The sequence below is a fragment of the Sander lucioperca genome, chromosome 23 (genome assembly GCF_008315115.2).
Source record: "Sander lucioperca isolate FBNREF2018 chromosome 23, SLUC_FBN_1.2, whole genome shotgun sequence".
In the NCBI taxonomy this organism is placed as follows: Eukaryota; Metazoa; Chordata; class Actinopteri; order Perciformes; family Percidae; genus Sander; species Sander lucioperca.
Genome location: NC_050195.1, coordinates 7,999,598 through 8,027,481, shown reverse-complemented (window position 1 = coordinate 8,027,481; position 27,884 = coordinate 7,999,598). Strand labels below are relative to the sequence as shown.

Here is a 27,884-nt window from a genome sequence, read left to right as displayed (position 1 = left end):
CATTCTGCAGACGTCACCATGACCACTGACAAATATCACGACAGCGTCGAAAATAGCCTTTAACACCGTGTCGTTCCTTATCGAGAAAAGAATCTTACCCCTGCCCGAGAATTAGAACAGTACTATAGCCCAAAAACATCATGAATATGGGACAAAAACACTACGTACCTCCTATGCCCATTTGATGCTAACAAGCCTCACCCGATGTAGCAATCAGAGACATGTTTGACGTCAATTGACACGAGTAACTTACATCTGAAGCGTTGAAGACTTAATAATACATTTTACCTGCAGAAACACGACAATGTACAGAATAAATGCTCCATGCCTTGAATCTCAGTGTTTGCTCCAACCGACGTTTATTGTAAAACAGGCTACCGTTTAGTTGTTAGGATAAATACTAATGTTAACTAGCATTTTAGTCAACGACATTTACCCCTTCCTACATTTTCTCCCAGTATAAGACCCAATCACCGTCTCACGAGACTGAAATGACTGAGACTACTCATGCACTGCCACCAGAAGAAAGCAACCTCGAAGAGGCCGCTCATACCACAACCATGTAGCCAAGCTCAGAAGCGCAGCTGTGCAGAAGCGCCCAGCCCAAAGATACTTCACTGTCACCTTCCAGAGCTAAATATATCCATGGTCCAGAGCAACGTATGTTGTAAAGCCGAACCACCATAAATGCGCATGTAAATACGCACGTGAATTTACCTTGATTAGGGTAAGTGTTAAGGTTATGCATTTAGTTGTGATGGTTAACGTTAGGGTAAGGGGCTAAGGAATGCATTATGTCAATGACGGGTCCCCACAAAGATAGTGAAACGCACTTTGTGTGTGTGTGTGTGTGTGTGTGTGTGTGTGTGTGTGTGTGTGTGTGTGTGTGTGTGTGTGCGTGCGTGCGTGCATGAGTGTGTGTGTGTGTGTGTGTGTGTGTGTGTGTGTGTGTGTGTGTGTGTGTGTGTGTGGTTATGCAGGGGGTACGACTTTGTGAGCATCTGGAGGCAGACTGACTGATATATTTAGGAGTGACAATCTCTTTCTCTGTCACACACACACAAAACAGATGAGACCACATGCCATTGATCACTTCATTCACTTTGACAGAGTTTGTCTTATGCTGTTTTCTCTTTGATTATATATATATATATATCATATATAATTATTCTGTTTTGCCCTGCAGGAGTCCAAGCACATTGAACATTTTTTTTTATATGCTGTGTAATCTCTCATTCTCTCTCTTGAAATCATGCACCTTATTAACTACCTCTAAAGGTAGAGGTGGTTCAAGGTTCAAGGTGTATCCTGAAGAAAGCTACTACTGAGTTTTTCTTAAAAATGACTACCATTGATCACAGAATATATGTGCATATTGAATTTTAAATTTCCAAATGGAGTCACAGCAGCAGGGTATAATTGTAATCAGTTTGTCCTTAAGTCTTCTCACCGAGACTCTATACTGCCCCTCAGTGTTCAACGACAGATATATAATCCAAGTTCTGGGTCTTAAAAGGGTCATCCAAAATCATAGAAAAACATATTTCTCTTTTATCTACCTGTTTTCTTTTTGTTGCTTTTTTTTGGGAAGGTCACAAAAGGTTGGCACAAGTATATAGAGGACATTACAGTCAATACTTTAGCGTAAGTCACTGGATCATATTAAAGTTAAGAATGAAGGTACTTTATCAGTGTTTGCCTTTGAGGATCTCCAGTGGAATTAAAGTTGGAGCAACTTAATCTTCTGTAATAAAGCTGACCAAATACATGTTTTGTTTGTATATGGTCACTTTCTTACATTTTTAAGATAAACTGTCATATATTTTCAGATATTATCAAAAAGTTTATTTTAAAAAGAAACAATGTCCTTAGAGAAAAATAGATAGACAACAGATAAAAGACATTGAAGAAGACAGACGATAACCAGACAGGAAGGAAACCTCAATAATTTCCAGTCATGACTATACTAGTTGACATTATGTATGAGCAAATTTATGGTAACTCAGGGGTTTTCCAGCAGGCAAAAGAAAAAACCCCACTAACCAAACAGGACAACAGTGAAATTCCAGATGAAAATGGAGGAACACATTATAGTCTGCATGTTTAGTCTGCAAGTGTGTTTAGTACAAGAGTGAAGGACGGACATGATGATATCAACAAAGGCTCCACATTCCAATGGTTCAGAAAGTAGCAAAATACACACTGTAAAAATAGTTATAAGTAGTAGAAAGACCAAGTACCAAAAGTAAAATCACTCATTATACAGAACGGCCCATTTCAGAATAATATATATTACTGGATTATAATCATTGATCCATGTTACCATTTTATCCATTTTCATCAGCTGAAGTATAGTTGGACCCCAAAATCTCGAAGAGTTTTCAAAGTTTTTATCTTTAGTTGTTTTAGAAGGTCATTTGCTGACAGATTTGATTATTTTCAAAGTCTATCTCAACTGCCTAAAAGGTTGGGTTGACATTTCCGGTACTGCACAACCTTTATCTCAGATAATGAAATAGAGGACTTACCTTCTAAAAACTTGGTATTCTACTTCTTCTTACTTCTAAACCTAATGTAATAGGTTCATAACCAAAAAACAATTTTAGTAAATCAATTTGTAGCTTCCCAATTTGATTATTAATTGTATCCTTTTACAGGATTTACAATAAATAAGTACTCCAATGAAGAGGCTGATTCTGTTTTAACAGTGCATGAAAGAAATGGTATTGTTTTACAATTACTGAGGTGATCCAATTAAGCATTAAGTAGTTTGATTAAATAAAGTTGATTAGGTAAATACTGATAAACGTATCCCTTATACTAATGACAATGCTGATGACTATGATGGATTCTTCAAAAGGGAACTAAAGTCTGAAGTTTTCTGTAACTGTCTAAGCACTACAAGAGCTTCCCTGCAGACCTGAGTGACTATTGCTGCTGTTGACATGTCAAGCCTTAGCATGAAGAGGGTCACAGAGAGCAGTGTGTTGGACACATGAGGTCAGAGAAGTGCAAGACGAGGGCAGTGAAACCCCTTTAAGTTGTTTTTGTCTTTATGTTCTTCCTGTATCTTTTATTGCACTGATCGGGAGTAGCGCTGCTAATTTCATTGTATTTAAGCATGACTGTAGAGTCTAGAGTCGTTGCATTGTTCAGTCTGTCACATTTGAGTCCCTTTTATTGAAGTGCAAACTGAATCACTGGAGTTCTCTTTAATTACATTTTAAAAAGTGAGGAGTCTATATTAATCTACATATGTAAGAAAAATGTAAAACCTAAACACCCACAAATGCAAAACCAGCTTTCAAGAGCTTTTTATTAGAACATTCAAAATGAAAAAACTTTACATAATCCATCACTGACAAAAGGTAACGAACAAATAAAAAAAAAAAAAAAATTGGAGAGGTGCATACAGAAGCAAAGCTGAGCATTGAGAAGTCATTACACATTCGAGTGGTTTGAGGAAGTGGAAAATGGAAAGCAATAGGCCAAAGCAACAGGTCTAAAGCAGCTAAAGAGATGAAAACATTGCTGGAACACCCTCGGCTTTCTAAGTATGCATACTCGCTCATTGGGTCCATAAACTTCTCTTGTGTCCCATATCTGGTCCAGGTAGGATTTACTGAGCGCTGCGTGAGGCGGTCAATGGCTAAGCTACAAGAACTCATGGGTTTGTGTATTCATGTCCATCTGCATGCATGTGTGTGTTAGCATGTTATTTGTTGCGGTAGTCGCCTGCGTAGGCTCTGTGATCATCCTGCTCAGGGTACTGGTCTCCGTAGCGCCTCAGTATGTCCTGGAGGCTGGGCATACCCTGTGACAGTGGCTGGTAGGACATGTGAGGCTCCTCCTGGCCACTCTGGTAGGGCTCTGTCTCGTACTGGTCCTGCTGCTCCGGCTGCTGCTCACTCTCTGCTTCACCCTGGTTGTGGTCCTCCTCTGCGTGATACTCAGGCTCGGGCTGAGGCTCATAGCGGCGCAGGCGGCAGTCACGGTCGTACTCAGGGTCACAGTGTGGGTTGGAAGGCTCCAGGACTCCGTTTCGGGTGCCATCGGCATTCAGGTGGGGCTCGTACGCCTCGGCCGGGTAGGGGATGCGGCGGTGAACTCCAGAACGAGGCTCGTTGGGCTTCACTGGGTAGCATTCACGATCGTAGCCTATGAAGCAGTCATAGCCCTCCTTGGTTTTACCTGGGGGACCCAGAGGGTGGTGCTCCTCCTGAGCAGGCACTTCATGATTGGGATTGGAAAAAGGGAACTGCTGCTTGGGGGTGGGAGGGCCGTGGCGATGCATAGCGGCTGCCGCCTCACGGATTGCAGAGAAAGGATCGTTGGGGTTGGACTCTGAAGCAGCCTCCATGCGTGGAGCAGCCTCCATGCGTGGAGCATATGGGTCGTTACCTTGAGCATGGGCCATGAATCGGCGCAGAATGGCATATGGGTCATTAGCTGGAGGAGAAACGGGGGCACTAGCCTGGCGGTACATAGCATAGGGATCAGTGACTCTGTTAGCATAAGCATAAGCATCCCTAAACATGGCATAGGGGTCGGTGTTCTGCTCAGCAGGAGGAGCAGCACGAATAGCAGCAGCCTCTTCTTTTTCCTCATTTTTGTATGCCTCAGGGGGAGTGGCAAATCGAGTGGCAGTAAGAGGATTGCAGCCTTCTTCATAAAGAGGGTTGCAGGATCCAGGGCCAGCAGGGGCAGGAGGGTTAGGGGCACGGGGCGCCTGGAGGAACGCAACACAGTAGAAACACCATAAATCATGATAATCAAGGCATGGATGAAAATGAAAACATAAAAAAACAAAAAGCATCTTTCACTGTAATAAAACAAAGCATACCACAAGGGAGGCAGCGTGGGCACAGAGGGGATCCCGGTATGGATCACAGTTGGGGTACTGCAGGTAGAGACCAGAGGGGGCTTTCTGCACAAGTTTGGGTTTGCAGTTGGGGTCTTTCTTGGGGTCACAGCCGAGGTGGGCGTAGGAAGGCAGGGGTCCAGCGGAGGGTCCATACCCGTGGGCCGCTCTCAGGTGGTACTGCAGACACTCCACGTCATCAGAGGCGCAGATACGCAGCAGCTCCGCCTTCTGCTCCTAAAACATGAAAAACAAATGCAGAGATTGTAGCGTGTCATTGAGGCTGAAACTACACGTACTGTATATTGTAGTTTAAAGCCACTATGTCCTGATGTTTTCATTTGATACATTATGTTTCAATTTATTTTGATAGGATAAGTTTTGTTTTTTGTCGAAACTTTAAGGCAATAATGGGAAAATTGTGCAATTATGTTGTTTTTTATTTAGCCCTTTGTTCTCGGAATTGCCATATTGAATCAATTGGAGGAGGGGCACCGCCACAGTGTCTTCTTTAAAACTACCACAAGGGGCCACCAAAGTCCAGAATTTTCAAATTCTACACATGATTGCTTTTAGGTATGATTCTTTGCTACAGGTACATCACTCTGCAACAACCTGAAGTAAATTGCTGAACCTCAATATACTAATTACTACCTAAAATGTCTGGAAGCATACCTTGGAAAGGAAAGACACTGTGGATGGAGCATAGTAGTAATACCCTGACTGCGGGTCTTTCGCTGGAGCAGCAGAGCGGGTGTACAGAGGGGCTGGGGCCTTCACTGGTGCCGGGGCGGGGGTCTCAGCCGGGAGCACCAGGGGCAGGTAGGGGCTCTTGCCCTGGACCAAAGCAGCATACAGGCAGTATGCGTCCTTGGTGGGGTCACAAGTTTTCACAGGTGCAGGTTTGGGGGCCTCTGGCTTAGGTTTGGGCCTGCTGGTCTGGGAAGAAACACATTCGGGGTCATCAGAATCGGCACAGGACTTGTAGATCTCCCCCAAGTGGCGCAAGTAGGCCTTGTAGGAGCGACGTCCCTCAGCACGGTTCTTGTTCTGGAGGTAGGCCAGGTAGATGCGGTCCATCTCCTGAACCTGAGAGGGAGGAGGAGGCGTTTATTGGTTAGCTGATTAAAGAAACAGTAGAGCTGTGGGCCATAAAAGATGCTAAAGTGCTCCATAGAATTGAGGGGAACTGCAAAGTTGAATGATAATTATCTGTGGGTTTATCCTTTCACTTTAGTTATCTGACTCAAATATGAAAATATTGATTAGAGCATTTTTAAAACATATTAAATTGTATCATTGGAATCCATTTGACTGTCCCCTTTTTGTGTGTGTCCTTACTGCCTCCTGGTTCCCGTTGTCAGTGAAGTACTTGTACCAGCCCCAGAAGTCAGCGTTCTGTTTGTACCAGCTGATGTTCCTGCGATTGCGGATCAGCTTCCTGTGTAACTCTGCAGCAGCTGCCCGCTCCTGGATACTTTCCCCTGCTGAGGGCAGAAAAGAAAAGAGAAGGCACTGCTGATCCCAAGGCTTCTATACTCACTTAGACATCTAGTTCAAAGTAACTTTTTAAGTTTATAACAAGACATTCAAGGCCTCAAACTTGATTTTTGACTGTGTTTATGCTACATTGAAGTGAGGTGCAGTGATTTTTTTGGGGTATTTTTAGGCCTTTATTTCCACAGGACAGATGAAGACATGAAAGGGGAGAGAGAGGGGGAATGACATGCAGCCAAAGGCCGCAGGTCAAATTTGAACCCACGGCCGCTGCATCAAGGAGTAAACCTCTATATATGTACGCCTGCTCTACCAACTGAGCTAACCCGGCCACGCAGTGACACTCTTTAATCAGAAAGTACTTTCACCCATGGCAAATTGCCACTGTGTACTCTTTAGAAACAAACACCAATGTGCAAGTACTGTATATGCTAAGGTACAAAAATTACATATTTACCATCTCCTTTCGGCTTTTGCACAATTGGTCCAGCAGACAAGAATGCTACAAAAACAGAAGAAAGCAAAAACAGATGTAACATCCAGAAGTTACTGAAGTCATGATGAAGTCCTGGAAATTGCTTACTCTTTCTATTCTGACCTTTTTAAATGTGACTGCAGTACATAAGCGATTATATATAACATTAAACCTCAAACACTTACAGGCACATATTATTCATTAAATAGGAAAGGAGTAATTGGCTGCGCCTGAAGCGCTGGCAACTGCAGCTCTTTGTAGATTTTATAGGTGAGCCTGTAACATGAAACCCCATGCTGCGTTTTCAAAGAGCTGTGTGTGCACACATATGTCTACGTATGTGCACTGTGTGAGCACATGCAGCTGGGAGAACAGCATATTCAGCTCTGCTCCAGGTTTCTTTCATCTCCACAGGGAAAAGGTGTTAATGCCTTACAGAAGGAGAGAAGGTGGAGGAGAAGGAGGAAGAACAAGAGGGGAACAGATGACAGGTTTAAAAGAGAGATCCAGAGGGGATAATTCAGGGTTGTGTGTCGGATGTGGAAAAACATCAATCTCCTGCTTTAAAAAAGAGTTGTGATGCACTTTGATGGGAGTAATCAGGAAGATGTCATGGTCACTGTAGTGTGTAAGGTCACACATCAAGGTTAAAAAGCAACGGTCTGAATTTTCAGAGAAAAACAAACAAACAAAAAAGACGAAGAAGTGAAGGTGACCCGAGGTGATGGAGCGATTTGAAGGAGGAGGGTGGGCTAAATGATGCTGTCTCAGTGTATCTGCTGTGTTGTTTTTTTTTATGATCCTGTAATAAACTGGCTGGCACATCTGGAAATGGTAGAGTTTTAAGAGGGCAGAGGAGGAGGTGATGCTGACAGGTACAACATTTTTACGGGAGCAGGAATGATGAAAGAAACATCTCCTCCTACTACTCTTTTTTCCCTTTTAACCATCACACAGTGCAATTTTAGAAACCTTTTTTAAAGGAAAGAGGAGACTTGCCCCACTGTAAACATGCCAATCATCTTCGAGAGAAAACTGGAAACAGGTGGCGGACCAGCAACCTGTCTTCATGTTGAAACATTATAGATGATATATGAACACCACAGGGTCTGTTAGAGAGCCACATAATCATATACATGAAGCACAGTTGAATTACAATCACTTTGGCAGCATGTGTGATGATGACATCCATGTCCATGAACTGGTGAAGGGCAGAACACCTGCACAGTCCAACTAACCCTTAGCCTTGAAATGTTGATTTTGAAGCTATAACTCAAGTAACATTTATCAATTTAGAGTTTTAAAGAAGCATGGTAACACAGCAAACAGAGCAAAAAACATAAAGTGCTGCATGCACAGTAATAATGATCCAATAATATAATACAATCAAATACATTTGATACTTTACATTTTTTGCTGCCAATACTTTTGTAATTGTACTCAAGTAGGACTTCTAAAGTAAAGTTAAGTAATCTGAACATTTCTTCCACCACTGGCTGAAAGTTAAAACAATTCACAAAATCAACCGTATTTCTCTACTTATGTGTAATTATTTTAAGCTTTCTTGGACTCCCAAATGTGTACAGTGTAGCTTTGAAAAGGACGCCGATTATGGCATTCATACTGTGGTCTGAATAGCTCCATCTACATCATTCTTGTCACTGACCAGTTGTCTTTTTGAATGATGTGAAATTACTGCATGTTTAAGTTCATCATTTTTCCTTCACAATACTACATGCAACTGCAAAATACCAGTATTTTGCAGTTGCATGTATCTAACTAAATGGAGCTTTTCATTTAGAATTCAATGCCTACGAAATTACCATAATTTTGGGATTTTTAGCAAATTGTGGCTTTGTTGTCTTGAAGAATAAGCTCTAAATTACATCCAATTGCTGCTGTGTCTCTGCTGACATTAAGAGATAATAGCTGACTTTTTTCATCAATGCATCCTTTTTACACATCTTTCTGCTCTACCACAACACATCATATAAAAATTGTTACTGTTTGTGACATTCTTGTGTTTTTGTCTTGTGATCTTGTTGTGTGATATTGTTGCTGTTTATTGTTTTAGTGTTTTAGTGAAAATCTGTTGAGCACTTTTTTTTACTCTTGTGGTAGGAATGTCTTGTCTTATCTGTTGTGCATTTTTCTTCTTCACCGTGGGATGGTGAGAAACGAACTTTCGATTCCTCTGCAAGTCTAGTATATGTGAAGAAATTGACAATAAAGCTGACTTGACTTGACTAATGATCAGGACTTTAAAGATTCATACTCGGCGGTAGTACAGAGTGGTAATTTGAAATATTCCTCACCAAATCATTCATTCATTCAGTATTCAGGAAACCTAAAAGATGCTTTTCTGTTTTATTCTATTTTTGTTCATTTTGGAAGCAAGAAATGTTGGCACCTTAGTGTTGTTTCGTTTTTTTGTTTAGTGTGTTTTAATGTAGTCAGTTGAGATTACAAGTGAAGAAAAGTAACTGAGTACATTTACTCAAGTAGTGTACTTGAGTATTTCCATTTCATGCCACTTTATACTTTATTTAATAGCTGTAGTTCCTAGTTGCTTTTGAGATCAAGATAAGAAAAAAATATAGGGTTATAAAAATATGTTTCATTGTTAGAAATTAAACTAGAGTTGAAACAGTTAAAGCTATAGTGTGTAGTTTCTGTCTCCCCCATGAGGAATTCTAAGTAATGACAAAACTGTCGGCGGTCCACATGATACAAGCCTTCCGTGAATGTGCATTGAGTACTATTACTTTTGATACTTGAGTACATTTTTCTGACACTCATACTTAGAAAATTTTATTTTTATATTTATTTATTTATTTATATTTGTATATTTATAGTGTGGTAGTGCTAGTATAGGATCTGAGAACTTCATCCACTGCTGGTTTTAGTCCACCATAAAAGCCTTGGATGTTACTATATACTTTACCGTAGAAATGATCGAGATGGTGACAGATGTTTCACACACTGACCCTGCTATGTGATACTGTCTGTAATGTCTGATCCCCACTGTACTCACCAGGTAGCAGAATCACAGCCAGCAGAGTTGCGATGAACACACCGAAGAAACTGGTTTTTCTCCTTCCAGTCATGACTTCTTCTCCTCCTCCTCTCCTGCAAAAGACAGCGACATACAAAATGATGCTTTACTCCCAAAAACCTTACACAACAGATGTTAGTGGCTATTTTTTAGTTAGTTAGTTAGTTAGGGCTAGTAAAATGACATTTTTATCCACTAGTCAAGCTATTTTCACTAATTCCCCGTACAGCCGCATTTTTTAGACATAGATCTTCTTCTCAGACTACGAGCCCCAAAAGACGTTTGTTACCTCCAATAGTGCAGAGAATCTTACAAACCTTATAAATCACTGGTGTGAGGTGTTAAATGTCCACTCCAATCACAACCTGAGACCCCAGACCTGTGCTAGTTTTCACCTGAAGAGCTAATGAAGTGACCCCTGCAGCTTGGAAGTGAACTCTGATCTGGAGGCTTTAAACAAACATGTTGCTACAAGGTCTCCTGGCCGGGCTAAAGCTACTGCTTTTGCCATCGTAAAACAGCACCAGGTGTTGTTCAGCAGTCAAACTTGACTTCAACCTGAACTTGAATCCCTTGTAATTACCTAAAAGCAAACATACAGAGATGCAAATCACCACGGTGTTTGTTTTTGAGTCTCTTACCTGGGGTTATTTTATCTTCTGTCTGCGGATCCAGATGTGGACTCAAATGAAGACAACTCGGTCCACCTGGGCTAAAACACCAGGTGTGTGTGTTTGTGTGTTTGGGTATGATGGAGGTTCCCGGTGCACTCTGTCCCTGTGGCCCTTCTGACACACTGTCCTGACGAAGAAATGTGGCAAGGTTTTAAACCGAGCCCGTTCATTAACACTCGCACAGAAAAACGCATGCATGGACCACCTGAGGGGGTCAAGGGCTACCTCAACAAGATGCGTGATTGGTTAGATCTTTCTGAAAGTTTCAGCCAATGGGAGGCACCGTAATTAAAGACAGGAAACGAGAGAAGGTGGGAGGGCTTAAAGCAGAGATGGAGAGACGTGGAGAGATGGGGTATGAGAAGTTATCTCAAGTGGGTTTTTTCTAATTTAACCTTGATTGATAATTAATTATATGAGTCATATTTAAGGTTAGACATCAGACTCTGGATCCTTTATTTTTTTGGATGCAACAATCTCTCCCAAGCAAAAACAAAAAAACAAAAGACAGAAAAGGACAGAAGCAAGAAAACATCAGGAAATAATGAAGGGGAGCTGAGATGCCACATAAGCACTTCTCAGAGACCCTCAACGAGGGCCAAACCACAGCTTCTGTCTAAACCTGAACACACACACATGCAGGGACAGCTGGTCTACACATGAGGAATTTGATAATCTACAGTTTCCTCCTCAGTTTTAGTGTTCAGGCATGCCAGCCTTGTAAGACACACACACAATATTGTTAGTGGGTCTCTGAAAAAGCCATATAGCTGTGGGTGTGGGTGATGCAATATCAGCACATCTGACTGCATTAGCCTGTAATTGATTTATACCACGCGGTAGTCTTATGAGTTTCCAGCCCGGCTCCTAGGGAGGTTTTATTAAGTTTATAGAGAAATTGAGATCTGCTTCTTCACACCAAAAGTGATTTAAACCCAAATAATTCCTGTTGTTATCTTAGTATAGTTTAGAGACAGGATACATTAGTTTAGAGAAAGGATACATCAGTGGCCACGTGAACATTGGCTCTTGTGCAAGACACAGAGCCTAAACTTCATTTCCCTGCTCATTGTACACTGAGACACATTGTGAATACTTTCTGTAATATTGGGTTTTTTATAGGTTTTTATTATAGTTTGGGCTCGGCCCCTTAATTGCAATGCAGGGAAATCGCAAAGACCGTGGAAACTTAAAACCTTAAAGGTTTTTGAAAAATGTATATATATATAGAGTTCAACATTAAAAAACCCAAGCTTATCTGCTTCATCAGTACAATGTGGCTGTGTAATCCCATTTTGATTAAATATTGCTCATTTCTGATTAGCACACAGTTATGTGACATCACCGTTTTTTTTCCCCAAGAGAGCCCCACCTGCTTCAAACCAGTGCCAGTAGCCGGGGAAAAAGAACTACAGAAATTTCTCATGTGTAATAACCAAAGTTGTTGCAATTTTGGCAGACATTTCTGTGCTTATGTAGGGATATGTTGCTCATAGTAAGAAGATGGTTTAGAATATATGTTTTTGGGCTCTTTAAGTTACTATTTGGTGGCAACAGTTGGTGGAAGGCCTTTTCCTGGTTTAATGTGACAATAACTGTGCACAAAGCCAGCTCCATAAAGAAATAGTTTTCTCCGTTTGGTGAGGAAGAACTTGACTGGCCGGCACAGAGCCCTGACCTTCCCAGATGAGTGTAGGCTGTTATAGCAGCAGATTCAAATTATCCTTTTAATAAATTGAGATATAGGTGTTGGGGCATCCATACTTTTGGTCATGGATTGTAGCTTCTTTAAACTGTAATCACATGCCCAGATCAGTTACCTTTATATCTCTGAGGTAAATTCTGCAATATGTTTACAATTCTAATGTACATGCATGGTGTATATACATTAAACTGAAGTTTTATATTTTCTTAGTCTTATCTTTTAAGCCTACACCTGCAGCTGGTTTAGGTGGGCCTGCATCACCTCAGAGAAAGTTTATTAAACAATGCAATTTTATCTCCAAACAGTCAATACAAATAGTTGAAGGCACATGACTCTAATCTGAAAATAAAAGTCAAATCACAGCTATTCCATTTTCCCTATTTATGATACCTGTAGAGTCTACACCTGAATGCTTTAGTTGCTCTATTTTTTTCAAGCATTTCCACATTTTTTTGCAGCCCCTTTTCCTGTCCTATCGTGCCCCAACTGGACATTTTGTGGCCATGTTAACACTGTATCTCGTATGTAATTAAGTTTGCTAACAGGTGTTTGGCAGAGCCCACAAACCTACAATCCAGTCAGGAGCAGATTCAAACACGAAGACGGCAAAACCATACTCATAATTTTCTCTAAAGCTGGAATGTAAGGGATTCTCAGACACCTGGTTTACCACGGCAGCTTTTTTTTTTGTTGTAAAAACAAAAAGTCTTTATTTCAGTTTGGTGGTAAGTGACATGTAGGAGGAGGGGGCTGTACAAATCAGAGCGAACTCATAGTCAGAATAAGCCCATTTTCATAATTTCTTTTCTTATGTACACGTTCACAGAAACACACAAATGCTGATGCTCATCACTGCAGGTCATCGTCATCGAACAGATCCTCAAAGTCTGCAGGCAGTGAAAGAGAGCAAGAATACAAGATGGAAAGAAGAGAGAGACAAAAAAAAAAAGACAAGAACAGGGTTAGAATTAGTCCAGCAGTTTCCCAGAACTCCTACATCCTCAGCCATATATGCAATATATAATGATTTTTTTTTTTTATTCAAGCTTCTAAGTTCAAAAAAACTAAAACTTCTCACATGCTGTTTGGTGGACACTTTTTTTTATCCAGGGTTTCTTTTACTTGTACTGAAAATGTGGCCAAACACATAGGACCTGCATACGTTAGCACTGTCGTATAAAGACCAAGGTACCTGACAACGCCAGTTCAGGAAATTCTCCACGAGACAAAAATATTAATGATACTAATAAACAATATAATAAATAAGAGCCTGTAGTCTGATTCCTATTATCTTGAACCACATTTTTAAAGCTTTTCTGCCTATTTTCTTTGCATGTCCACACAATGAATTGCTGCATTTAAAAGCTCCGATTATGAGTCAAAACGATATAGATTATTCGATCAACAGTACAAACCAGCAACTATTACCTATTGATTATCTATCGGCTATCGTTTAAATCATTTTGTTACACAAAAATAATCAAAACTCACAGTTTCCAGCTACTTAAATGGATGGTTTTCTTCAAATGATATTATATTAAATAACTTTTGGTTTTGGACACAACAAACAATTTGAATAACAATTTGAATATGCAACTTAAAGCAACACCAAAGCACTTTTCCTCTTCGGTTGGAAGCGGAATTGTCCATCACCGCTGTCGTATGACTCATTCGAACTACAGATCCGCTACCCGATCTGGTAATCTTGCATAGTGCGGTTATAGCCGGTAGAGGGCCGCAAAGCGAATGCAGCAGTGCCGTTCACCCTGTTACGAGTTGATGAACCACTGAAACGATTTTGGAAACATTATTTTAAGGTACAAAAGAATCTTTGGTGTTGCTTTAAGCTTCGACAAGCTACACACATTACTATGAACGCTGACATTGTCTTAACAAAAGCTGTGAGTTTGTGGTTGATGTAAATTGTACTCTGATCTTTTTGAGTTGTCTGCTGAAAGGATTTTTCAAAATGAGCTAAAAGCTACGAATGTAGACTACCGTATAGTGAAAAAGGGAATATATCCTATATTTACAAAAATCTGCTAAAACGTTCAGAAGCTGAAACGGATTCAGCGCACCAGGCTCGAGAAACTCTTTCTTTCATGTCTCTGTGGTTTCCAGGAACAGGACATTCCTGTTTTGTCTAATAAGGGACAGGCAACGAGTCAAACAGCTTGCCCCTTGGCTACCCATAACCCCCTGCAACTTTTAACACAAGCCACTGCAGCACCAGGGACCGGGAGTCTTTTTTAGATACCTTATTTTCACAACACGGTCCATGTTTCACACTTGTTAAGTTGACCTAAATGGCTAAACATTACATTGTCATGTCCTTGTGAGCTCACAGAGCCCAATTGTCTTTAAAAACAAATTGTTTAAAAAAAATGTCCCCAGTCTATAATCAGACAGAACTCTTAAACATGTCGTGCTTTTCCATTCCTTGCTCACCTTGTGTTAAATCCTGATTCTTATTAGTAGAAGTTGTTTGGTGTGCACATATGAGAAGATAAGTGGCTAAGGTTTTAGAGTCCTATTAGTGCTCTTTCTACAGTACCTGAAAAAGCATTACATGACATTACAAGCCATTAAGTGGCATCATTTTAGACACTGTATGTTAGTCTAATCATGTGTACCAGTTGTGTCTATTTCTGGATGAAAACATGGCCTTGCAGTACTTGGTGTGCACACATTATTAGCATTAGCACCCAAGCTAGGACGTGCCATACATGAGAATCCACTGTAAGGCAGTTTTAGCAGTGTTAACAACCCAAGTGATGTAAAGGAGTGTGTATGTGTGTTTAAAGCAGCTGACTGGCGAGGTGTCCCGCTGAGTTTTAGTCTGACAGCAGCTATAAAACTCACTCCTTCGCTCCTCTTTTTTTCTTTCATTCCCTCCTTTTTTAACAATCAGCTTTTTTTTTTCTTTCTGGGTCATGTGCTGCTGAGCCCAAACTGTTTTGCCTGCAGCCGACACTGCAAGACGGAAAACAGCTTAGTGTTTTTGTGCGTCCTCTGTGTATGCGTTTATGTGTGTGTGAAACGGGTGTTTACAGGGGAACAACAGGATTTCTTAGGGTTAATTTGAGAAGGCTGTGATTAGGGAAGAACCTGGATTATGCGCTCAAAATAAAAATGCATGCAGTCTTTCAATATTCTGGTTTCTTCCCTTTACACGTTCATATTGCTGAAGAAAATATTGGAACCTTTTAAGTGCAAGTTAACGTGTACTGTAAGAAACTTTCATAGTAATATGATGCTGCCATTTTTTTTTTTTTTTTAATAGTTTGACCTTTTTTGCTTTACTACTTACATGTGTTTGAACAGCTCAGTCATGTGTTTCAGCTTACAGTTTAAATTTGACTTTAAAAGAAATCTTTACAAATTAACAGGTTTTTCTACTGTATATGTGTTAACCAGGTTTCTGTAAAGCCTTTGATCATTTAATGAGAACTAAGTTTCTCATTTACATTATGTTACAGATATCACATAACTACCACAAATCAGGAATGTTAAGATAACTTATATATGCATGTAAACACAGCCATTAGTGTTTAAAAGTGTTGCGGCCTACTTACAAATGTGGATATTGAAGCAAGAGGACAGATGGAAACAAATAATAATGGTTCACTTGTTTTTAGTTACTGAGACCTGTAACCAGGCACTAGAGGGGTTTTACTTCTTTACCTCACATTTCTCCATCGGATCGGGTCCTTAAAGACAAAGAAGTATTTTGCCACTTCTTTGGTTGCGTCACGCCACATGGCTTTGATCAATTTAGTTTCAGTCATGATACAAATAAAGGAAATTAAGATTATTTCCGAGACTGGTTGCCACAAGAAGATTTCTGTTTAATTTCGGCTCAACTCTGCAAGCGTCCTCCTCAGTGTATGCCGTCCTGTTATACATATTCTGCTACTACATTTAAAGAACAGATGACTTAAGTGGTACATATTTTCTTTTCAGTGTGCACATTTGATAGTTTAGGGGAAAAACACAGAGAGAAAACTGTGGCTTACCATTAAAGAAATCAGAGTGCACTGCTTTTTCATTTGCTGCCAGGTCCATAAGCAGGCCGCTGCTGCCTCCTGCCTGTTAACACACAGCATTACAACCAGTTCAGTTCAGTTCAGTCACTTTATTATCCCAAATGGGAAACTTGATATGCAGTCAGGAGTGAAAGATAAAAAGAAACACATTCAAGCAACATACAAATAGAGGCAACAATACAAGACATGAGTACAAAAAACGTTTCCTGTATGTAATACACAAAACACAATTTATCACCACTGGAACAATCTCTAAAAACAAAACAAAGTACTACATTACATGTGCAAATTAAGCTGAGTTATTGCACATCGGACAAAGGAGTTTTTACCCCTATTGTTCTTGAACCGAGGTACTCTAAATCTGCGACCTTAGGAGAGTATTACGAACTCAGAGTGAAAGGGGTGGTTTGTGCAGTCTAATATACACTGGGCCTTGCGAAGAACTTGCTGGTCAAAGATAACCATCAAGGGGGACTGTGGAAAACCTATCACCTTACCAGCCACCTTTACAATATGGCTGAGGTGGTTTTTGTCCCTATTTTCAGGTTACCGTACCAAGCAATCATAGCAAACATAAGAACTGATTCAATAAAATATTTATAAAATAAGGACATCATTTTTCTATCTACATTAAAAGTGTTTAACTTCCTAAGGAAGTACAAACATTGCTGTCCCTTCTTACAGACTGCATCACAATTCACATCAAACTTCAGGTTTTTATCAATGACGGTTCCCAGATACTTGTACTGTTCAACAAACTCAATTCCAGTTCCCTTAATGAAAGTCTTAGATGGTGGGAGGGATACTTTCCTAAAATCAATGACCATATCCTTGGTTTTTGTGGCGTTTAATTGGAGAAAGGCCTCATCACACCATTGGACCAATTCATCCACCACTGGCCCATGCTCAGATTCATCTTTATGGAACAGGCTAATGATGACCGTGTCATCAGCAAACTTCAGAATGTGCCTGTTCTCATGCTGGCTTCTACAGTCATTGGTGTAAAGAATGTACAGCAATGGGGACAGGACACAGCCCTGAGGAGAGCCAGTTGAAGTGGTGCGCTCTTCTGACAGAAAGCCATTAACCCTAACCCTCTGAGATCTACATGTTAAAAAATCTACAATCCAGCCAACAAAATCGACATCAAAATTAAAATAGGTACGCAGTTTCCGAGCTAAAATATGTGGTTGAATAGTATTAAAAACTGATGAAAAATCCATAAATAAAAGTCTGGCACCTTCCAGGTGCTTATACAGAAAGTATAACCAGTTTTATGGCATTAGCAAAGCACATAGCACTCTCACACTCTCACACACACACATATATACATATACACACACAAAAAACATGATATTAGATGTAAACAACAGGGAAAGAAAAGCTACTAATGGGCCAATTTGAACATGGATAATATAATAGCTTCTGGTGGCAGGGCATCATTTGTGCATTATACAGAGGGGATACATTTTGTGGCAGGCTGAAAACGCAGTCTGACAGAATATGTATTCCTCTATAACTTTTGATAGGAAAGAAGAAACTTCTTCATAGTAACCAAAGTTATTAGTTGTGATCTGAAGTATACAAAACTAAACACTTGGTGGTCGGGCAGGTACGTTTCTTTAATCGCTTTGTGTTGTGAAAAACACTATATAAATGCAGTGCATTTATATTATCATACTTGTTATTGTGATTATTATTATTTACGTTACCCGAAAGGCTGAAAATCGACTTTATCTGAAAGCGTATCTGAAAAGTAGCTATAACGTTTCTAAGCTAGCGATCGTTAGCATTAGCCAGTGTTTGGGACTATTATGTTGCTAGTTTTCGGTCCAAATCTGTTGTTAACCCACCTCGTCCAGATCCACGTACGGTCCGGCTCCTTCAGGAAACATCTCGTCCACTGCGGGTTTCATTATGTTTTAGTATTAGTTCAGCGGCACTTATGGTTTAAAAGATGTTGCAGCTTCGAGGTTGTGGCTAGGCTAAAACCATAGACTGTATATAGAAGGCTAAAACAAAACAAACGTGTGCAACAGTAAATCGTGCTCGGCTGACTGCACTAGCTTGCTTCAATTGTTCCGCTCTTTGCTGTAACAAAACAGACTGTATACAATGTAATATGAGGAGTTTGTCTATGATACAATCAAGAAATGTATTAACCATGGAAATAGTTGTACCATTTCAGTGGCCAAGAAGTATTAAGATATGTTACTGAAGTAAAAGTACAATGCAACAACGTCACAATCTACTCCATTACAAGTAAAAATCCTACTTAAAGTAATTTAGGCTTCAGGAAAATATAGGCTACTTAACATTATCAGAAGTCAAAGTACTCATTTTGCTATGTAATGTCCCTTTATTTTTTATATTACATGATTAGATTGACACTGATGCGCCAATGTGTAAGCATTTTATTGTCAAAAAGTTTGGAAACAACTGGTTTAAAGCTTTAGTGCGTAACTTTTTTTTTATAATAATGAACGTGCGTTTACATTCACGCCACTGCGAAATGAGTTGATACAAAGCTAGTCTATATTCTTCGCGTTCCACTTCTGGGATTGCTCCGGTGCTGCAGGAAATTCTGCCAGATGTATGTATTTTCAGTTTCCTTCTGCTTTCTTTGTGTTGGAATTTTAAATTCGATGGATTTATGAGGACTATTGTTGACTGCTCCTCATATCTCTGCAGGGTAAATCCAGACAGCTAGCTAGACTATCTGTCCAATCTGCGTTTTTCTCGCAGGACTATTTTGCAGCGGCTCTGTGCGGAGTTTAGCACCGCCCATTACAATTCTGATTGGTTTAAAGAAATGCCATTAAACCAGAGCACGTTTCCTCCCATTCCTGAATGCTATGTGAAGTAGCCAGACCCTCCTTCAGCGCGCTTTGGAGGAGGGTCTGTCAAAGCGAGAGTAATACAAAGCTAATTAAGACAGCTTTTATCAGCTCTCTCTCTGTATTTCTTAGCATGGCTGTGTTTAGAAATTGATGTCATCCGGTGACTTTCATGTGCAGAAACTCCAGTGAAGATTATTACCTCTTCTGAAGAGTCCATCATATTTTTTTCAATCCTCCGTGTCCTCCTTGGCTACGTAGCAACGAAGTGGAGGAGGGGTGGGGGTGAAGCGAGATCACGGAAGGCTTGTGTGATGTGGACGCACCGACAGAATTGTTGTCATTACTTAGAATTTCTCATGGGGGAGACAGAAACGACGCACTATAGCTTTAATTTTTAAAAATGTGTTGTATTTTATAAGCTTATATTTTTAATGTAACATATTGACCTAAAAAGCTACTTGTAACACTTGATAATAGGCTACTATTATATTACCAAAGTGTACTAACTAGATGATGATAGAATATATATTGTATGTAAAAGAGCATGGCCTACTCTATTTAAATGTTATAACCAACTAAATTAATACATTGAAAATATTCTTCATAAAATATTCCCTGTAATAGTATTGGCATTTATAGTGACATTGATAATAGCTGTACATCCTGAGAAACAAGAAGAACAAAAGACAATTAAATCATTGTATAGACATAATGAAATATTTGGAAAATGTTTATTTATTTGTGGCACATTATATTAAGATAGTATACAACTCTACAAAGGGCTACAAACTCTACATTTGCATTCTATATGTATGGCTATACTACAAACTGATATACTTGGGAAGAGAAAAAAAATCTATTAGGCCATTATTACTCTATATTGATTTTCTTATTTCCTCATAATCTTTTCTTTTTATTTCCTCAGGATATCTCAACATCTCCTCCTGGCCCCCTTTCAGTGTTCATGTCCCTCATTGGTCTCATATCCCAGGGTGTCTCCGAGGTGCTGGTGGGCGAAGAAGGCCCGGGCCATTTCGTTGATGTGGTTGTAGGCGCCGATGGATCGGAAGTATTCAACGTAGTTCCAGAAGTCAGAGGTGGAGTAGGGCCAGTAGGGAACAGCTGGTGGTTCATCATATGGCACTAAAGACACACAGCAGATCAGGAAAGGATAAATCCACTCTCATCACATACGGTTATACAGTATATCCCATTCCACTGGTTAACTGCCTGATGTTTAGGTTCAGTTAGTTCAGTCAGTATGTTGAAAAATTCCCAGAATGCCTTCACACAACCTTCAGAGAAGGGGTGGAAACCTGCAACTTATGTGGGTTAAAAAAGATAAAGAGCAAGTTGTTCCACTCAAGAGAAAGTGAGCCACACCTCTGAATCCAAAGGCAACATGTTTTGTAATCAGTGGTGAAATGTAAGTACATTTATTCAAGTATTGTACTTCACAACTGTACAATATTACTTACAACTGTACAATGTTGAGGTACTTGTAGGCTACTTAACTTATTTCCATTTTATGCTACTCTATACTCCACTACAACTTGGAAGCCAATATTGCACTTTTTACTGCACTACATTTATTTAACATTAGTTACTTGCAGATTTAGATTATTAATACAAAATATAAATCAACTATATTATTATAGATTAAGCTACCCAGCAGTATATACATTAATTAAAATGAGCCCCATATTTACCAGCTGCAACATGAAAGTGATGTACACATTATTTTATTTTAATTACTTATTTAAAAACTAAATTTTATTTTAATAATATTATATATTTTGATATAGGCCATTCCCTATAATGAGTTTTGGTTTTTTAAGTACAGTATATTTTGATGCTAATAATGTTGTCCTTTTTTTGTTATTTTGAGTGCAGGACTCTAACTTGTAACAGAGTACTGCTACTGCTAGTGGTGGTACTGGTATTGCTGCTTTTACTAAAGTAAAGGATCTGAGTACTTCTTCCACCACTTTTGACTGCAGTGCATGCTTGAATTTACTTCTGCTTGAGGCCATTTTGTCTTTAGTGCCAGGACCTATTCATTTTTGGAAGTGCAAGAGAAGTATTTTTAATATCTGAGGTATTTTAAGTTTGTTGCAAAATATGAAGGAATCTAAAAGGAGATGTGTTATGTTTATACAGTACCTCCTTCAGGGATGACTCTGGCTTCTGTGAGGAGGATGCAGAGAGAGAGAGAGAGAGAGAGAGAGAGAGTGTGAGAGAGAGGGAAAGAAAAAAAATTAACATTCCCAAGCATTCCATGGCTTCCCAAAGCACAAAGGAGGGATTCAAGTGCGGAAAACTTGGATTCCTCCCAGAGGGCTGCCATATACCTGCTACCTCCTCAAATATTGACCTGACCATTGCTCTCTCTCTCTCTCACACACACACACACACACACACACACACACACACATACACAAACACAAACACACACAGAGTCAGTCAGAAGCATAAAGAATTCATCCTCGGACAGAGTCCTCTTTGTACACATGCAGTCACCAAAAACAAATGCTCTACTATAGATGCAGCACTGGCACATTTGGAAGGATCATATATGATTCATACACAGCTATACACATTTATATGTGCAAATTGTGTTTCATTACTTCACCACGTTTTCACCATACAAACCTTAGCTACAACACGCCAACTGTTGCCGTCAAGAGACTATTAACCCTGAAGTTTATATTACAGATTAAAAAAGATAAACTCACCACAGAGATGACAGGCAAAGAGGAAGAGGAGAACACTGAGCCAGACCAACAGCTTCATCTTTCCCTCCTAAATGAACAAAAATGCCTCTTTGTTTTAATCCAATGGTCATTCTATCAGTACAGTCTCTGGGTTAATGCAATATAATTACCTTTAATTCCTACAAAAATAACTCTATTTATTGTAGTTTACCATAGTTTTGTAAGTAAATTGATATCAAGATGTTTACCTGTGAATGGTTTGTGAAGCTGTGCAGAGAGAGGCTGCTGTTCATCTGCTGGTTGACTGTGGTCTGTGGTGTGTGGAGCTTAGTGGAGGAAGAGCCAGTGGACCTCCACACTATCACACACTCACACACACACACACACACACACACACAGCCAAGCCTTGCCCATATTATTTACACAGAGAAGTCTTTTTTTTTTTTTTTAAATTTCCAGGCCATAAGTGAAAGTGATATATTCATTTATCAATAATTATAATGCAAAAATATACTATATATTTTTCAGAAATTAGTCATTTTGCATAATGAGTACGTACTTTTGGTATAAATTATATTTTCATGCCAATACTTTTGCTTCAGTAAGATTGTAAATGTAGTACTTTTACCTGTAACAGATTATTTTTACACTATGTTATTAAGATCTGAATACTTTGACCAATTGACATTGACCAAGAAGTCGAGAAACAACAGAGACTCAATTTTCACTTTAAAACGCTATCTATTTTACTGCTTTAAGGATATTCCACTGTAACTTTGTTATTCCCCATGTAATTGTTACCTAACTGGTAACTTCTGAATATCTTCTCACTTTGGACAGAATCAATAGGAAACTGCTTAACTATATTGATGCTCAGTTAGAGTCAGTACAATGCTCACCAGATAATAAAGTGTAACCAAATGATCTGCTTAATGGATACAGCTTTAATGTACATAGAGATCAACCACATGTTTTTTGCCATCACCACAAATATGCTTGTTTCATGTTCTACTAGATTATCACAATACAATATATTCACAATGAACTATTAGGAACTCCATTGCACATTAGGGTTTATTTGTTGGTTTTACAATTTAATTTACTCCCTATTTGAAGATAAAAATGTATTTTAAAAAGATCTTAAAATGTTTTAATATCTGTAACACAGCAGATTGAACTAGCTTTTCTCATGGTTATGTACAGTTACAACGTGAGGCCTGGATGATGAAGGAAAAATAATGGACATCAAAGCATATCATACTGAGATGTGTTTGCTGCAATAATTAATGTTATCATTATGCAATACAGGGTTCTGTTGATCAACTATTCAGCCTTCTTTATCGGAGTGCTGTGACTGGATACAGTGCAATGAGTGGAAGTCTCCATGAATCCCTAGTTATCCTTGCAGCCGCTCTGATCGGTGGCCTTCATCCTGAACAGGTCGATCCCTTCGTTCATCAGCAGCTCTTTGGCGTAACTCACGGTCTCCGGAGGCAGGAAGCGCGACCGGCCGAGGATCCATGCGTAGTCGATGTGAAAAATGTAGAGGATGTTAGTGCAAGAGTACACGACGGATGTGCTGGTGTAGTCGGTGGACAGAATCCAGTAGGGGGCGTAGGGAGTAACTGAGAGAAAAAGTCACAATTACAAATTTAATATAGATTATATTTCTAAAGCAGAGTTTTGAAAAAAATAAATTAAACAGCATACTGCATTAGCTAATTTGATCTTGTTCCTGTTGATCTTAGGGGAAATATTAAATTTTTTTGGGCATTTTTAGGCCTTTATTCGACAGGACAGCTGAAGAAGGGGAGAGAGGGGGGCATGACATGCAGCAAAAGGCCGCAGGTCGGTGTCGAAACCCGGGCCCGCTGCATCGAGGAGTAAAACTCTATATATGGGCGCCCACTCTACCAACTGAGATATCCGGGCACCCTAGGGGAAAGATTTAAATGCACCTTGAATGTGTTACGATCCACACATGGAGATAAATAATTTATTGTAAAAAAAAAAGCAAGGGACCATGCTATTATTAGATACGTTTTTTTTATTATGACCAATGCAGGAGTAAAGTGAATTACAATAATCCAAATTAAACCATTAAATAGAATCATAAGTCTGTTTCTAGGTTTCTTATGTGGGGAGAACATTTTTGAATCTTTGAGTTTTGAGGTGGATGTAATAAATGACAGTATTATCTGCATACTGATGAAACCGAACAGCAAATAAACAGAGCTGTGCTAGCAGCTCTTTGAGGCAGTACTTTCGGCTCAGTGGTGCCGTAAGCTAAATGTTGTTGAACACTGTCACCTTAACAGCTGCTCCAGTCATGCTCAAGCTGTCATGGTTGTGGTTTTCAGTTGTAGTTTTTCCTGTTTTATTGTGTTTATTCATTCCCCTGCTTGTTTTCCTGTAATTTGTTCACTGTTTCCTGTTTTGCAGTATTCTGTTTAGTTTTTTCCCAGTACCATTCTTGTGTGTGTTGTAATGCTTCAGTTCCTGTTTGATTTTGTAGTCTCTGTTTCTCCTGTGTCATGTCCTTTTTTACTTCCTGCCTTTTGTGTTTTCCCGCCTTTGTAATTGTCTGCCCTGCCCTCATGTGTTTCACCTGTTCCTCAGCCCTCATGTCACTTTTCCCTCGTTACTACCCTCGTTACCTTGTATATTTAGTCTCTGTGCTTTCTTTGTCTGTTGTCCGATTGTGGTCACTCCCCGTGTCATTCCCCTGCATCTCTCCGTCCTTGTGGCATTTGCTTTTACAGAGTCCTCAGTTTTCTAAGTGTTTTTTGGATTTTGTGTTGGATATTCCTTTTGCCTGCTTGCCTGCCTGCCTCAGGACACCTTTTGTTGTAAGCTTTTTTTATTTTAATAAACCTTCTAAATCTTCTGACTGCCTCCTCGCCTCCACACTGTGCACTTTTGGATCCAAGCCTGCTATTCTGTGACGTGACGTAATACAAGTTAGCTGACAAAGGACATAAACATCTAATGAAAACTAGTTGGACCAGAATAGACAATGACATGTTTTACAGACTCACGGGCACATTGTTGTTGCCATTACAAATGCACTGAGGGTGCTGCATCATGTCAGCCGATATATCATCATTCACAAGGAATGTGAGCTCTTTAAGTAGGATGATCTCAGTGATAAGTCGAAAGTCTGCTGAACCGTACTTTTCTGTCATTTTGTACAATTTCTTAAGGAGCTATATGAAGATTTTAACGATATAATTATTATAAACATTATCTCTTAAACATTTGATCCCATTCATAACAATACTACAAAACATGACAAAGAAGAACAAGAAGAGTAGGAATACAGTCTAGGAAGATGCAGCAAGGATGAAGAGTGCTTACAGTACGAGAAACTGACTCCAAGTTGGGCAGGTTCTCTCAGATCTGGAATCACCGCTGTCCCTTCTGCTACCCTCACCTTGTCTTTACTGAGAGACAGAGAAACAATTACTTTAATTCCCTTTAACAGAGCACAGAGAGAGATTGAAAAATTGACCATCAAATGAAATGATCGGTCAAGTCAAAATCAATATTAAATATCCCTCAATCAATACTCACTAGAACTGAGAGTTCAGCACCTGAATGGTGCCATCTTTCCTTACGTTGTAGTTGGCCTCGATGCACTTTCCTCTCTCAAAAGAAGCAGGGAGCTTCGCAATCTCATACCACCTGCCCAGATACTGTTAACAGAAAGCTTCCATTAGTTCTGTGTAGTTCAGTGCATAGTAAATAAATGAATGGATGTATGTTTATGTGTGCGTTTACCTGTTGAAGGTTGAAGTTGGGCTGCACCTTGGGAGTAGGACAGGGACCCCAGTGATAGGTCTGTGCTGACACCAGAGGGAACAGCAGGAGGAGGAGGTAGACTGCAGACATTGTTCCTTCAGAAGAGGAGGGAGGATTATAGAAGCTGAAATTATAAGAGAACTCATAAGTAATGGAAGAAGTACTCTGATCTTTTACTTAAAGTAAAAGTAAAAACCACGGTGTAGAAATGCTCTGTTACGAGTAAAAGTTCTGCATTTAAAACCTTTTGAAGTACAAAAGTATTGGCATCAAATCAAAGTACCAAATGTAAAGGTACTCATTATGCTGAATGTCCCATTTCAGTATAATGTAAGCTTTATTATATTATTGGATTATAATTATTGATACATTACGTGTACATCACTTTAATGTTTTAGCTGGAAGGTTGGACTTATTTTTTTAATTTATTTATAAGATATTATTTTATATAATGCTGGGTAGCTTGTGAATTTCCCTCTGGGGATCGATAAAGTCTTATTTATATGAATAAATGTCATATGTAGTAAAAAGTACAAAATGGATTTCCGACAAAACTATCAGCATTTGAGTTAAATGCCACAATCCTGGGAGCATTCTTGGTAGAGCATGCGCCCCATATACTATATCTAGATTATATTATGATGTAATGTATTACAAAATTCTATTGATTTCAAGCTACTTGTAATAAAAAAATGAATGTAATACTAATGCAGTAAGCACTGTAATAATCTTCCTGCCTGTGTCTACTAGACATAATAGTGGAACTAAGAATAAAGAAATAGATGTCTTTGGCTTGGTGCAAGGTTAAGAAAACAAATACTGTATATGATAAGTAAAACCGTAAGTAGACTACACATTGTGGACAACTATAAAGAAAGATGTCTGAGTGACCTCAGGTTGGAATGTAATCTCCATAAGCATAGCAGTTTATTGTTCCACAGGCAGGGTTTACAAACACTACACCACTGTCTTTTGCAGATCTTTTGTCTGATTTTTTTTCAACTGAATTTTGTACCCAAGCCACACGGAGTTCAATAACAAATTTTCATTTTCACTGCTCCATCATATCTATTCTATTCTATTCTACTGAGACTGAGTCCTTGCTTCAATAGCCAGGGTTTGACTCCTACCCGTGGCTGAATGTTGTTCTCCCTCCCCTTTTCTGTCAAACTTCAACTGTACTGTCACATAAAGTCAAGTGCCCAGTAAAATAAACAGTATGCATCCCTTATATTAGAAATACTGGGCTGTAATAATCTAGTTATAAATAAAGTTAGATTCAATTAAATGTATGTAATTTATAAAACAAACAAAAAAACAAAAATCTTAAGGAAAGTGTTATGCCACAGCTTTGAGGGTAAATCTGTATTTTAAGGAATATGTATTTAATTATTTTCTATAGGAACAAGTTGATGCTTCAGACTGGTGTGGCTTATCGACTGTAAACTGTTTTTACTGTCTAATTTGTATTATTTGCATTTTTACGTTTGGCTTAATGACAAATAAGGATGGTAAAATAATATCTGTAAATCACAACCATTGAAGAATTAGATTAGAGCTCCTGAACCTTAAACCCACATTATTATAGTGTAACTCCAGTCTGTGGAGGGTGTTGGCATGCTAAATTTCTTCTTCTTTTGTTATCTGTAAAATGGTTGACTGGAGTTCATGGTTTTGTGACATATGATAGCAGTGAAAAACATGCCAGAAAACTCTTTGTCGCTCTCTCTGCTGCAGCTGAGAATATAATCTTTTCTTTTGTCTATTTACACACGATCACATGTTGCCTTGCCTGTTCTTCTGGTTTCACGTAACAGCCATACCTTCATAAAGACCAACTGTATGCTACAGCTACTTGTTTTCAGTAGAAATTTAACAAAAACAACATTCATTTTAGTTTCTCAAGTAACTTCAGCCTTATGTTAAATGGAGAAAAGGCTATAGTTAAAGTAAAATACTTATTTTGGACCACATATGATAAAACCAAGTGGAAATCAAGTTCTTGTATAATGCAGAAAATGTTAATGTTATTTAAAAACCTTACCGTACTGCACGATTGACATTGATCTTGTTAATTCTACATTTTAGTATAATGTAGCCTTCTTACCTCAGGTGTATTTAAAGATGTCAGGTGGAGGTCTGGTGCTGGCTGAAGCTGTTGATGAAATGCTGTCTGGTCAAACAGATTGGGAGTGTTCACATTTATGTTATGTCAC

The 27,884-nt window shown here is 39.2% G+C and overlaps 4 protein-coding genes across 7 annotated transcripts; all 4 read right to left on the bottom strand.

Moving 5' to 3' along the window:
* Positions 1 to 867: 867 nt before the first annotated feature.
* On the bottom strand, positions 868 to 10,793 carry and1 (actinodin1). 2 transcript variants are annotated; one of them, XM_035998250.1, is made up of 8 exons: positions 10,530 to 10,793; positions 9,868 to 9,962; positions 6,816 to 6,860; positions 6,203 to 6,348; positions 5,537 to 5,950; positions 4,844 to 5,098; positions 3,700 to 4,729; positions 868 to 901 (listed from the first exon to the last, which is right to left on the bottom strand). In XM_035998250.1, the coding sequence occupies exons 2-7, from the start codon at positions 9,938 to 9,940 to the stop codon at positions 3,716 to 3,718; spliced, it is 1,947 nt and encodes a 648-aa protein (XP_035854143.1). In that variant the 5' UTR covers positions 9,941 to 9,962; positions 10,530 to 10,793; the 3' UTR covers positions 868 to 901; positions 3,700 to 3,715. The 2 variants fall into 2 exon arrangements, with proteins under 2 accessions (XP_035854143.1, XP_031153632.1); XM_031297772.2 differs by lacking the exon at positions 868 to 901 and having other exon boundaries at positions 3,299 to 4,729.
* Positions 2,729 to 27,884, bottom strand: apodb (apolipoprotein Db). 3 transcript variants are annotated; one of them, XR_004104679.1, is made up of 7 exons: positions 27,776 to 27,884; positions 25,648 to 25,763; positions 25,441 to 25,562; positions 25,225 to 25,310; positions 22,959 to 23,492; positions 20,620 to 20,626; positions 2,729 to 2,740 (listed from the first exon to the last, which is right to left on the bottom strand). XR_004104679.1 is itself a non-coding variant. In XM_031297689.1 (5 exons), exons 2-5 carry the CDS (start codon positions 25,756 to 25,758, stop codon positions 23,260 to 23,262), a joined length of 552 nt encoding a protein of 183 aa, XP_031153549.1. In that variant the 5' UTR covers positions 25,759 to 25,763; positions 27,776 to 27,884; the 3' UTR covers positions 22,792 to 23,259. The 3 variants fall into 3 exon arrangements, 2 of the variants coding, with proteins under 2 accessions (XP_031153549.1, XP_035854144.1); XM_031297689.1 differs by lacking the exons at positions 2,729 to 2,740; positions 20,620 to 20,626 and having other exon boundaries at positions 22,792 to 23,492; XM_035998251.1 differs by lacking the exons at positions 2,729 to 2,740; positions 20,620 to 20,626 and having other exon boundaries at positions 22,792 to 23,492; positions 25,648 to 25,792; positions 27,776 to 27,883.
* On the bottom strand, positions 11,920 to 18,427 carry cops9 (COP9 signalosome subunit 9). Its single transcript, XM_031297691.2, has 3 exons — positions 18,167 to 18,427; positions 16,284 to 16,356; positions 11,920 to 13,154 (listed from the first exon to the last, which is right to left on the bottom strand). The coding sequence occupies exons 1-3, from the start codon at positions 18,227 to 18,229 to the stop codon at positions 13,117 to 13,119; spliced, it is 174 nt and encodes a 57-aa protein (XP_031153551.1). The 5' UTR covers positions 18,230 to 18,427; the 3' UTR covers positions 11,920 to 13,116.
* Positions 19,868 to 22,232, bottom strand: otos (otospiralin). The gene is made up of 4 exons (XM_031297690.2): positions 22,116 to 22,232; positions 21,889 to 21,955; positions 21,317 to 21,340; positions 19,868 to 20,296 (listed from the first exon to the last, which is right to left on the bottom strand). The coding sequence occupies exons 1-4, from the start codon at positions 22,158 to 22,160 to the stop codon at positions 20,109 to 20,111; spliced, it is 324 nt and encodes a 107-aa protein (XP_031153550.1). The 5' UTR covers positions 22,161 to 22,232; the 3' UTR covers positions 19,868 to 20,108.